Here is a 14,019-nt window from a genome sequence, read left to right on the forward strand (position 1 = left end):
AGAGGTCAATGAATTGGGCAGGCAAATTAAAAAACTTCAGATAAAAACTAAATTAGAAATCTTATAAATTAAAGTAGAAATTAATAAAATCAAAAGTGAAAGAACTATTTTGAATTAATAAATAAGACTAGAAGCTGGTACTTTGAAAAAACAAATAAAATAGACAAAGTACTAGTTAATCTAATAAAACGCAAAAGTCCATTCTAAGAAAATATTTAGAGGATGCTTAGAATCTAGATCTCAAGGAATGTGGGTAGAATCTAAATCTTAAGGAATGTGGGGCCCTTCCTGATTAAGGACCATTGTGCTGTAGACCAACAGAGAAATGATCACATCTCTTCCCCAGATGACAACACCTTGGAGGCACTAAAAACTTCTTAATAGAACTCATGATTATCTCAATAAATGCAGAAAAAGTTTTTGACAAAATACAACACCCATTCCTATTAAAAACACTAGAAAGCATAGAAATCAAAGGACCTTTCCTTAAAATAATAAGTAGTATTTATTTAAAACCATCAGTAAGTATCATCATCTGAAATGGGGATAAGTTAGAAGCCTTCCAAATAAGATCAGGAGTGACGCAAGGATGCCCATTATCACCTTTATTATTTAATATTGTCCCAGAAATGCTAGCTTTAGCAACTAGAGAAGTAAATGAAATTTAAAGAGTTAAATTAGGAAATGAGGAAACTAAACTTATCACTTTTTGTGGATATAATAGTATACTTAGAGAATCCTAGAAAATCAACTAAAAAACTAAGTTGACATAATAACTTTAGCAAAGTTGTAGGATACCATATAAATCACAAGCACTTCTATATATTTCCAACAAAACTCAGTTTAAAAAAAAGCTAGAGTTAGAAAGAAAAACTCCATTTAAAATTACTCTAGACCAATGATGGGCAAACTTTTTAAAGAGGGGGGCTAAAGGAAAGGAAATGCTCATCTGTCAGTCTGTTTCTAACACAACTCCTTCAAAGTTTCATTGTATTGTATCCTACTCAGTGTATTTGTCAGATTAACAATAATGTCGGGTGACAGGATAGAACATTTCAGGGGGCTGCATCTGGCCCTCGGGCTGTAGTTTGACCATCACTGCTCTAGACAATATAAAATACCTGGGAATAAATTTGCCAAGACAAACGTAGGAATTATATAAACACAATTACAAAAAGGTTTTCACACAAATAAAGTTAGATCTAAACAATTGGAAAAACATTAAGTGCTCATGGGGAGGCCAACCTAACATAATAAAAATGACAATTCTACCTAAATTAATTTCCATATTCAGTGCCATAGAAGTCAAAACTACCAAAACCCTAGTTTATAGAACCAGAAAAAATAAAAACAAAATTTATCTGGAAGAACAAAAGGACAAGAATATTAGGGGAAATAATGAAAAAAATGTACTATAAAGCAGTGATCATCAAAAAATTTGACACAGGCTAAGAAACAGAAGGGTGGATCAATAGATATGGGGTAAATAATCTCAGCAATCTAGTGTTTAATAAATCCATATATCTCAGCTTTTGATTTAAGAACTCATTTGACAAAAACTGCTGGGAAAACTGGAAAACAGTATGGCAAAAATTAAGTTTAGATCAATATCTCACACCCTATACCAAGATAAGTCAAAATGGGCATATGATTTAAACATAAACAGTATATTATAAATAAATTAGGTAAACAATAGTTTACATGTCAGATCTATGGACAAGAAATAGAGAACATTACAAGATGTAAAATGAAGAAGAATTTTTATTACATTAAATTTAAAAGTCTTTGGACAAACAAAACCAATCTTAAGTGGAGCAACAAACTGGGAAAACATTTTTTATAACAAATCTCTCTGACAAGAAGTCTAATTTCTCAAATATATAAAGAACTAAGTAAAATTTACAAAAATCCAAGCCATTCCTCAATTGATAAAGGGTCAAAAGATAAGAACAGGCAGTTTTCAGATGAAGAAATCAAAACTATTAATAATCACATCAAAAAGTGTTCTAAATTCCTCCTAATCAGAGAAATGTAAATCAAAATAACTCTGAGGTACCACCTAATACCTATTAGATTGGCCAATAATAATAATAAAAGAAAGTGATAAATGTGAGAGGGGATGTGGCAAAATTGGAACACTAATGCATTGCTTGTGGTGTTGTGGAATGATCCAATCATTCTGGAGGACGATTTGGAACTATGCCCAAATGTCTATAAAACAATACTCTTTGATCCATTAAATACCACTACTAGGTCTGTATCTCAAAGAGATTAAAAAAGGGATGAGGAGAAACTACTTATACAAAAATATGTATAGCTGTTCTTTATGTGGTAGCAAAGTATTGGAAATTAAAGGGATGTCCCTCAATTGGGGAATGGCTGAACAAATTGTGGTATATGATGGTGATGGAATATTATTGTGCTATAAGTAATGATGAACAAGATGAATTCAGAAAGAGCTGGAAAGTCCTTCATGAACTGATGGACTGAAATAAGTAGAAACAGGAGAACATTATACACAGTAATAGCAATACTGTGGAATGATCAAATGTGACAGACTTAGCTACTAATAGCAATACAATGATCGAGAACAATTCTGAGGGACTCATGAAAAAGGATGTTATCCACTTCCAGAGAAGTAACTGTTGGAATAGGAATGCAGATGAAAGTATATGATTTATCATTTGTTTATTTGGGTATATGTTTTGAGGTTTTTGTTTTATAAGATTATATGCTTACAAAAATGAATAATATGGAAATGTGTTTAGCATGATAATACATGTATAACCCAGGCTGAATTGCTTGCCAGCTCAGGGAAGAGGGAGAGGAAAAGGAATGGAGACAATTTGGATCATATAACTTCAGAATACTTATCTGGAAGTGTTATTAAAATTTTTTTAAAATTAAATAAAATAAAAACTCACTTTGCCTAAAATATTTTTTTTAATGATCATCTAGAGTCATAGTCTAATCTATCCTATCAAGTCTAAGTTATACATACACAATTAAACTTATTATCTTCTTCTCTCTCTGAGACATCCAGCCCTGGATCCTCTAGTTCTTGTTTGTTGCTTAAACTTTAGGTATTTGTGCCATGGGTTTCACTACTGGTTCCAATTGTAGATTTTTGTTTTCTGCGAATGAGTGTCTGCTGTTATTCAGCTCATTCTGCTCAAGTTTTTTCTTTTTCTGCTTCTCACACTAGCTGAAATAACTTTAACTTAGCTTATTTTTCCTATAAACCAGTAACAACTATATATCTCTTGAATCATAGACATGTTATTTTCTCCTCCAAGAGATAGTTATTACATACAACTTTATTCTTAAAAAATTAATCTAGGGCACTGGTTCCCAAACTTCAGAATGTCAACCACGAACCACAAAATTAGGAAGCATACCTTTCATAGCCTGAACATTTTGAACATATCCATATTACTATTCTTTATATGTACTGTAAATCCTTTTGCTATGCTCAAAAATATGAATTTATCTAAAATAAAACTATATTCACAATAAATTATATTAATAAATGAGTTTTCTTAACCAAATAATATTAATAATATTACCTATCAAGATGGGAGGAAAATGATTCATGAAAATTATGTTAACAAGGTTTAAAAGTAAGTACGAGGTTTTCAAAAATTTGGACATTTAATTTATATCAGTAACAGAAGAATATTATTCATTCATTCATTCAACCATGATTTATTAAATGCCTAGTGTATGAAAAGCCCTGTTTGTACTCAATAACTGTTCAAATGTTAACAGGTAATTTTAAGCATTCTCGCTGAAGTATTATACTTATATTTTTGATAAAAAACAAGTGAAACCATACCTGGAGGAACAAAAGAGAAAATGCTTAGCTAAGTCAAACAGTTGGTGAATATGTGCTGCCACCTAGCAGAAATTTTAAGAATATAATTCCAAAGTAACAAATAGTCCAAAGCTGAGTGGCTCAGTGGATTGAGAGCCAGGCCTAGAGACTGGAGGTCCTAGGTTCAAGTCCGGCCTCAGACACTTCCAGCTGTGTGACCTTGGGCAAGTCACTTGACCCCTACTGCCCACCCTTACCACTCCTGGGCCAAGGACGGTCCCTAGCCCAGATGAAAAAGGAGGAGGGTTGGGCGTGGGGCTAGCAACCCCACCCTGTAAAAACTACATCTCTAAAGAAACTGCAACCTAAAGTAGGGGCAGCTGGGCTAGCTCAGTGGATTGAGAGCCAGGCCTAGAGACGAAAGGTCCTAGGTTCAAGTCCAGGCTCAGACACTTCCCAGCTGGGTGACCCAGAGCGACTGTGTGTCCCATTGCCTACTGGTTGTGGTCCTATGCTCCTAGAATGGAGTCCCAGGATTAAAAAAAAAAAAAAATCCAAACTCTGCTAATTTTTTTATTCCCCAGGAAAAATATCCCAAGTTCCTTAAACCAGACATCCTATGATAGCATTTCAAGATCCTTTATCAATGTATTGTCTTCTAGATAGCTTGATTGGTGTTCTATTGGTAGCAATTAGAATTGAATATAAAAGGGGCAGCTGGGTAGCTCAGTGGGTTGAGAGCCAGGCCTAGGGATGGGAGGTCCTACATTCAAATCCGGCCTCAGACACTTCCCAGCTATGTGACCCTGGGTAAGTCACTTGACCCCCATTGCCACCCTTACCACTCTTCCACCTATGAGCCAATACACAGAAATTAAGGGTTTAAAAAAAAAAGAATTGAATATAAAAGAACTCCTATACAACAGTAAAATTTCTAAAAATAAAAATATAGTAACTATAATAAAAAATTAGTATCTAATAACCTACTTGATGTCTTGTAATGTAAAGAGCATCTTTTGAATGACTAAAGGTCTTCAGAAACTGTTTGGGGGAGTCATTAGATAACCTTTTTCTTTCACTCTTTATTTCCCTTAAGTAAACAGAAACATTCAAAAACATTCTACATAATCAAAAAGTTGCATGCAAAGTTGGGATTATTAATTTGTAAACCAGGCATTGTACTATCTACCTCCTTGAAAAGTGAGTGTTGGGTTATAAAGATTTAGAGGGCAATGTTGGTTTTCTTTTGTTTTAATATAATATTCTCACTCCTCCAAACTAAAACCTGCTACTGTTATCAAAGATCAAATCCAAAGCAGCTGTTATAGGTAAATAAAAAGGGCAACAAAAGTTGTGATGTTACCCTTGAGAAAGGTTAACAAACAAAATTTATAAATTTATAAATAAGACCTCTTACATGAATAGAAATCTCAAAACCTCCTCTCCACCTTTTTAAAAAATAGAAACAGGAGAAGTAATCTTCATTCCATGGTCTTGTAGAAACACCAGAAGCCCTGACACCATCAAGAATAGAAAAGACTATGTAAGTGAAATTAAAATGTTGATTAGGAATCCTTAAAAGGCTTATAGGTAAAAATGTAAGGCTTCAGAATTTATATCATTTCAGTTTCTTTTTTTCCAGTTCTTTTCTTCAGTTGTCTTCTTCTGATTGTTTACATCTATTTTTATTTGTGTGAAAAGTGTTTTGTAGTTTTGTTCATATAATTCCTGAGTTTGTCTTGGCAGATAGCTTCCCAAATATTTTATACTGCCTAGAACAGTGATGGGCAATCTACTGCGTAGGCCAGATGCAGCCCCCTGAAATGTTCTATCCTGCCATGCAACATTATTCCTAATCTGACAAATACAATGAGTAGGATACAATACAATGAAACTTCAAAAGAGTTGCCTTAGAAACAAACTGACAGATGAGCATTTCCTTTCCTTTGGCCCCACTCTTTAAAAAGTTTGCCCATCACTGGTCTAGAGTGATTTTAAATGGAATTTATCTTTCTAACTTGCTGCTGATTTTTGCTGGAAATATATAGAAATGCTGATGATTTGGGTTTATTTTGTATTCTGCAACTTTGCTAAAATTATTATTTCTACTAGCTATTTAGTTGATTTTCTGTGATTCTTTAAGTATACCATCATATCATCTACAAAGAGTAATAGTTTAGCTTCCTCACTGCCTACTGTAATCCCTTAGATTTATTTTTCTTCTCTAACAGCTACTGCTAGCATTTCTAGTACAAGGTTAAATAATAGAGGTGATAATGGGCATCCTTGCTTCACTTCTGATCTTATTGGGAAGGCCTCTAACTTATCCCCATTGCAGATAATACTTGTGGATGGTTTTAAATAAATACTGGTTATTATTTTGAGAATTTCTATATTTTCTAGTATTTTTTTTTAAACCCTTACCTTCCGTCTTGGAGTCAATACTGTGTATTGGCTCCAAGGCAGAAGAGTGGTAAGGGTAGGCAATGGGGGTCAAGTGACTTGCCCAGGGTCACACAGCTGGGAAGTGTCTGAGGCCAGATTTGAACCTAGGACCTCCCATCTCTAGGCCTGGCTCTCAACCCACTGAGCTACCCAGCTGCCCCCTTTTCTAGTATTTTTAATAGGGATGGGTGTTGGATTTTGTCAGAGGCTTTTCCTGCATCTATTGAAATGATCATGTGATTTCTGTTAGTTGTGGTTTTCTATCCCTATGCTTGTCATTAACATTTTCACTTAGGATAAACTTATATTTATGAGTAAGAGCATGTACCTCAAGGGGCAAAAGCAACTTAGAATTTATAGGGTTTTTGGTAATAAAGTGCAATATCCATGATCTTTGTGAGGTAAATCATGAAATTTTAGCAGTGAACATCTAGTCCTCTCATCTTACTGATTTTTATAGCAGCTCAAGTAAAGATATTCTAAAACTCAAAATAGGTTTATATTAAACCCCTATCTTCAATAAAGAGAGGCATCAAGTCCTAATGGGAAAAGTTTGATAAATCACTTGAAGTCAGGTTATAGGATTCAAAATCAGAATGGGATAATTGCATTACATTAATCCACAGACTCTCTAAGTCTCAGTATCTTCTCCTATAAAATAAGAAACAATAATTGCACTAATTATAAGGTGTAATAAATGGGGTCAACGGGCCTTATGCTGGTAATAAGGTCTGTAGGAGGATGGTGCTAATTGAAAGGATGGAGTGAGCAGTACCCCGGCTGGGCTTGAAACTTGTTTATAAATGTAACCCCCATCCCCAACCCCTTGACATGCTCCTAGAAGTAGGGATTCTTTTATTTCTGTCTTTGTATCCCTAGCACCTATCACAAGAAGCATTTGTTTTTGGTTGATCAAAATATTTTCAGATATAAATTGAAGAGAACAAATTAAATAACCCCGAGGCCCTTTTCCAATTCCAATGTTCTATGATCTAAACTACAATGATTTTTAGAGTGCTCTCCCTAGATGACAATGACCAAATCTAGCAAATGCTTAAATTGATATTTATGTCTGTCCTTGAGCCCCCCCCCAATTCCTACCAAAATGTCTGATATATAACATGCACTTAATAAATGCTTAATGAATGAATGAATAAGGAATATGGGAAATACAGGTGAAAATGGGGAAAATGGTAGCATATTGTAGAAAAATCAACCAATCAAAACACTAAGTGCCTACTTTGTGCCAAGCATTGTGCTCAACATTGAGAGCATATTAAAAAAAAAAAAAAAAAGGCAAAACACAGTGATTGCTCTTAAGGAGCTTACAATCTAATGGAAGAGATAACACTGAAACAAACATAAGCAAAACAAGCTACATATAAGACAAATGGAAAGTAGTTAACAGAGGAAAGGCATTGTAATTAAGAGGAGTTTAGACATGTTTCCAGTAAAAGATGGGATTTTAGTTGGGACTCTAAAGGAAGCCCAAGAAAGGTCAGTAGTTACAGTGGAAAAAGGAGAGTATTTCAGGCAAGGAGGGAAGCCAGAGATGGAGTGAGGCCAGTATCAGTGGATTGAAGGTGTCAGGGAGTAGTGATAAGAATAGCAATAAAAAAACTTGAAAGTAGAAGGGAATACATTATGAAGAGTTCCATATGCTTAACAGAACATTTTGTATTTCCCCTGGAGTTGGACCTGCACTTAATCACTTTAGTAGCTGAATAGAGGGCAGATTGGAGTGAGACAGGCAGATCTATCAGAAGGCTATTAAAATAGTCCAGGTGTGAGATAATGAGGTCACCAAGTGAAAAAAGTATATAAAGAGGGCCCTGGATAGAATCCTGAGGGGTAACTATGGGTAGAGGGCAAAGCTGGAAAAGCAGAGTGAAGAGGTCTTAGAGGACTTAGCAATAGGTCACTACATGTTCTTGAACAGAAAAATGGTGTGAGAAAATGGTGTCAAGAGAATGCCTGGCAAAGAGAACAAGTGTTACCAATGTTTTCTTTTCTCATCTCACTAGTTCTCAGTTTCTTCATCTGTAAAATGAGGGGGTTGGTTGAGGCAGCTAGGTAGCTCAGTGGATAGAACCAGGCCAGGCCAGATCCAGGTCCTGGATGTTGGGAAAAATTTATTAGCCGAAACACCAAGAAGTAAAACAAAGTCTCCAAGCCAAAAAGAAATAAGTTTACTGACAAAGGGATCCAGTCTCTCAATAAGACCAGTCTCTGCCTAGCACCAGAAGACCTCAAGCCTTGAGAGTGACTCCACAATTTATAGAAGTAGGATCAGAAGTACAATGATATAACTAACTTGACCATTATCACTCACTTGGTTCATGCTTACTAGTGTTACTTGGTGCATATCACTGATGCAAGTAAGTCCTATACCCAAAGCCATTTATGTAAGTAAGCAGTAGTGACTTGAAGGATCTTGGACACCTGCAGGGATTCCTAGACCAATTATTTCATAAGGAGAAGCTGCTTTAACAAATACAGTGAACTCAGTCAGGCAGGGAGTGTGCCACTGGGCCTTAAACCTACAAATGCATGGTTATGTATTTTAACTTAGTGTGTCAGAAATGCAAAGACCCATAACTGAAAAGGATGTACAGCTTTGAATAAGGCCCAAAGTTCTAATAGGGAGAATATCAGAACAGACTAGATATAAATATTTGAGAATTGTTACGGAATAAATAAAAATGTCAGCATTTTTTCTTATGGATCATGGGTTTAAATCTGGTCTCAGACACTTCTGTGTCCTGGACAAGTCACTTAACCCCAATTGCCTACCCTTTACCATTCTTCTGCCTTGAAATAGCTGCCAAGACAGAAAGAAAGTAAAGATTTAAAAAAAAAATGAGAGGGTTGGGCTAAGATCCTATAAATCCCTGAGCAGTACCTAATGCTTTTACCAAGCTAAACAAATAAAAACATCATGGCTATTTTGTTTTGCCATATATTTATGGGTTAAAATGACATAAAAGGTTTTTTCAGTTTAAATATTTCTCTCCCTCAACCCCCAAAGAATGGAAAACGTTTTACTTTTCATTTTTTGGCAAGAAATATGCAGTGAAGAAGTTTTCACCAATATCAAATTATTTCCCTATGCCCAGAACGCCACATAGTGTATTATATTTCAAAATTCAGTTTGATAAACTGTATTATTTTAATACTTATATCCTTTAGACCCCCAAAGGAAAGGACAGTAAGGTACAGAAGACTGAGAACAAGCCTCTAACACACAATGGCTTCATAATTTTGAACAAGTCACTTAACTTCCCAATAATCCAGAAAACGCTGCAAGACATAATTCCTGGGCAATTATGCAGTTTCCTCACAAGGATTTAGCTCCTCTAACAAAGCCCCTGAACAATTAAGAAATGGCTAATAATTCTGAAGAGCGCAGTTTCAGTTGAACGTTGAAGTCAAATCCAGATTATACAGGGTTTGGAATCGAGTGAGAGGAAGGGAAGTCATCTACTTTTAGACAGCTTGGTTTTGCACGGTCAGATCATTTCAAGACTTATTAGGTAAAGTACTGTGCTAAGGTGCCAAGGATGATAAAAAGTTTGAAAAGACGTTGTTCATATTATCCAGAGGCTTGTTCTTTACCGGGGTGGGACAGGACGCACAGACTTACTCTGTCAGTCTACAACCACCATTCAGGACCCTTCTTACTCCTCCTTCCAGGCCGTCAAGTGCGAAAAGGAGGTCGATCCCTGGGGCTCATCTGTCCCGGTGAACTAAGCATGCAGTGTTCTGAGGCCATGTTGACCGAAGTGGGCTCCTCGATGTCCCCTTCCCATCACAGCCCCAAAACTGGGGACACCCGGCAAACCCTCAGCTCCGGGGAAAAGAGAGAAGGAACTCAGACCTGAAAAGTCAGCTAGTCCAATCCCCTCATTTTACAGAAAAGGAAACCAAGGAGTATCAGTCCTGGCCCAGAACCCTGGGTTCCCAGACACGAGTCGCGGAACCTCAGAGATATCAGGAGAAAGGAGGCAGTACCCGGCCGGCCCTTCTTCTACCCTCGAAACTCACCTCGTTATTGAGATTCAGTACTTCTGGTTGGGCCATAGTGAAGCCTCCAGACACAAGACGCAGCAGCAGCAGTCGCGAAAGAAGTGAAATTCCAGATCCACGCTGACATCCACGAGGGTTGCACCGTCACAACTCCAGCACACTACACTGGAAAACCCACCCCGGCGGCAGCACGCAAGCGCAACAGGCTCTCCGAACTACGGAAGCTCTTTAGGCCCAAGCTTAACCGTTTCCAGACCTGGGCTACCAGGTGAAAGGAGTTCCTGGAAAGAATGGAAATCAGTGTCCGGCGCAGGGTTGTGACGTAGATGGTTCTTTTAGTTCATTTGGTGTGGAAATTTTAATTTCAATTTGTATTGGGTGATTTTTAACGTTTTTCCTGTTAATTGATTCGGGTTAATTGTTTTTATTGTTTATCAGTTTCAGTCATATCCAACTCTTCCTTACCCCATTTGGGGTTTTCTTGGCAAAGATGCTGGAGTGGCCTGCTATTTCCTTCTCCATCTCATTTTACAGATGAGAAAACTGACTTGCCCAGAGTCACACAGCGAGAAAGTGTCTGAGGATGGATTGGAACCCAGATCTTTCTTACTACAGGAGTGGGCTCAATCCTCTGTACCATGTAGCTGCCCAAATGATTTTGGTGAGCATTTTGACAGGCAGATCCCTAGGTGTCCTTGATGAATGGAACTGAGTTTGAGGTAGAGAGACTTGGGGAATGAGGCAAGATTAGATGGACGTCGTGGCCAAGGCACCCCATGTTACAGGAGCTTTGGGGATCAAATGGGTGAAAAAGCTAAAACTTGGCCTGGACCAGAACAGCAGGAGCTTGGGGGGAAAGTATTGTGAGATTCCTCCTCAAACACTTTTTACAGATGTGTAACACTGGGAAAATCACTTACCCTCTCTGTGCCTCTACTTTCTCCTCAATAAAATGAGATGGCCCCTGAACTTCCTATCCCTAAGTCTTATATTCTACATGGCCTCTCAGGAATGTAGAGGAACAGAATTCGGGGTTTACATCAAACTTAATTTTTTTCAAGATGTTAAATAATTTGACTTGTTTTATAAAGTAGCTTGTGAAGAACAGAATTTGTCAACCAACTTTTCTGACATTTCTCCCCCATTCCCCGAGTATGGTGGTAAAATTGGTGGGAAGGGTCAAGCAGAAGAAAGTGACAGTGGAATTTTCAGTTTCATTAGTAGGAAACTGTTACACTAGTCTTTTGACCTGTATACTAGGTAAGAAATTCTATAAGGATTATACATTAAATCATTTGTACTGGAAATAATCTATTTGTGTTTTCTCTTATGATGCATTAATAAAGTCAGAGTGCTTTGTATGTAAAGATGATCTTATTGATCAGTCATGCATATTGAGATTTTCTTTCTTTTTTAAAATGTATTTGTTAGATTAAAATACTCAGTTAATTCCTTCCCTCCAATCCCTTATTGAAGAAGGATCATTTGACAAAAAGATATCTATACATATAAAATATATCATTTCTATTTATTAGTTCTTTCTCTGGAGGTAGACATATCAAAGTAATGATGGTGGATTTACAGAACAAGTCCTTCAAGTCTACAAATCTTACCTATTGGTAAGTGTGATATTCTTTCCCTGCTCCTTTGTTTGTAGGAGACTGAAGACAGCAATGCACACTGACTTTTTTTTTTTAATGACAACTATTGTCCTGCATCAGTCAACAAACATTTAAGACAGAGTCCTTATCTGTAGGGTCTTACAACCTAGGAGGGGGATCAGATACTAACACAAATAGCTACCTTTCCTTATTAATATACTACTCCCTTTCTTGCTTCCTTTTTGGAAGCTAATTGCATACAGGAAAATGACCTGAGACATTGGCTTCATTAGCATAATGCTCACACTAATCAACTTAATCTGTCATGCCTCACCTGATCATGCCCAAGTATATTTTTTTCTTCTCTTCTTCCAATCATCAGTGTCCACCATTCTGAATCTATAATATCCTTTTTATCTTTTTTTTGGGGGGAAGAATTTTTATTTAATTAATTTAGAACATTTTCCATGGTTACAGGATTCATATTCTTTCCCTCCCCTTCCCCAAGAAACCCCCTCCCATAGCCAATCCACAATTCCACTGGGTTTTACATGTGTCATTGATCAAGACCTATTTCGATATTATTGATATTTGCACTAGGGTGATCATTTAGAACCTGTAACCCCAATTATATCCCCATCAAACTATGTGATCAAGCAGTTGTTTTCCTTATGTGATTCTACTCCCACAGTTCTTTCTCCTAGGTCCCTCAGTTATCCTGAATCATTGCATTGCTTCTAGTGAGAAGTCCATTACATTTGATTGTACCATAGTGTATCAGTCTTTTTGTATAAGGTTCTCCTGGTTCTGCTCCTTTCACTCTACATCAATTCCTGGAGGTCATTCCAGTTCACATGGAATTCCTGCATTTCATTATTCCTTTGAGCACAATAGTATTCCATCATCAACAGATACCACATTTTCTTCAGCCATTCCCCAATTGAAGGGCATACCCTCGTTTTCCATTTTTTTGCCACCACAATATTTTTGTACATGTCTTTTTCCTTATGATCTCTTTGGGGTATAAACCCAGCAGAGATATGGCTGGAACAAAGGGCAAGCAGTCTTTTAAAGCCCTTTGGGCATAGTTCCAAATTGTCTTCCAAAATGGTTGGATCAATTCACATCTGCACCAGCAATGCATTAATGTCCCAATTTCACCACATCCCCTCCAGCATTTATTACTTTCCTTTGCTGTCACATTAGCCAATCTGCTCTGTATGAGGTGGTACATCAGAGTTCTTTTGATTTGCAGTTCTCTAATTATTAGAGATTTAGAGCACTTTTTCATGTTCTTATTGATAGTTTTGATTTCTTTATCTGAAAGCTGCCTATTGATGTCCCTTGCCTATTTATCAATTGGGGAATGGCTTGATTTTTTTGTACAATTGATTTAGCTCCTTATAAATTTGAGTAATTAGACCTTTGTCAGAGGTTTTTGTTATAAAGATTTTTCCCAATTTGTTGCTTCCCTTCTAATTTTGCTTGCATTAATTTTGTTTGTACAAAACCTTTTTAATTTAATATAATCATAATTATTCATTTTACATTTTGTAATTTTTTCTAACTATTGCTTGGTCCTAGAATCTTTCCTTTCTCAAAGATCTGACAAATATTCTATGTTCACCTAATTTCCTTGTAGTTTCCTTCTTTATATTCAAATCATTCACCCATTCTGAGTTTATCTTGGTGTAGGGTGTGAGATATTGGTCTAAACCTAGTCTCTCCAATACTGTTTTCCAATTTTCCTAGCAATTTTTGTCAAATAGTGGGTTTTTTGTCCCAAAAGCTGAGTTCTATGGGTTTTTCATAGACTGTATTGCTGAGGTCACTTACCCCAAGTCTATTCCACTGATCCTACGTTTTGTCTCTTAGCCAGTACCATATTGTTTTGTTTTTTTTATTTTATTTTAAACCCTTAACTTCTGTGTATTGACTTATAGGTGGTAAGGGTAGGCAATGGGGGTCAAGTGACTTGCCCAGGGTCACACAGCTGGGAAGTGTCTGAGGCCAGATTCGAACCTAAGACCTCCCATCTCTAGGTCTGATTCTCAAAGCACTGAGCTACCCAGCTGCCCCCTACCATATTGTTTTGATGACCGCTGCTTTATAGTACAATTTAAGATCCAGTAC

The 14,019-nt window shown here is 36.7% G+C and overlaps 1 protein-coding gene across 1 annotated transcript in view; it reads right to left on the reverse strand.

The window, feature by feature from the left end:
• SRFBP1 (serum response factor binding protein 1) overlaps positions 1-10,344 on the reverse strand; it is a 119,810-nt gene extending 109,466 nt beyond the window's left edge. The window contains exon 1 of the mRNA XM_044662203.1: positions 10,304-10,344. Coding sequence (XP_044518138.1) covers positions 10,304-10,339 — 36 coding nt within the window. The 5' untranslated portion in view covers positions 10,340-10,344. The remainder of the gene's footprint in view (positions 1-10,303) is intronic.
• Positions 10,345-14,019: the final 3,675 nt, after the last annotated feature.

Source organism: Gracilinanus agilis, chromosome 1, assembly GCF_016433145.1.
Source record: "Gracilinanus agilis isolate LMUSP501 chromosome 1, AgileGrace, whole genome shotgun sequence".
Taxonomy (NCBI): Eukaryota; Metazoa; Chordata; class Mammalia; order Didelphimorphia; family Didelphidae; genus Gracilinanus; species Gracilinanus agilis.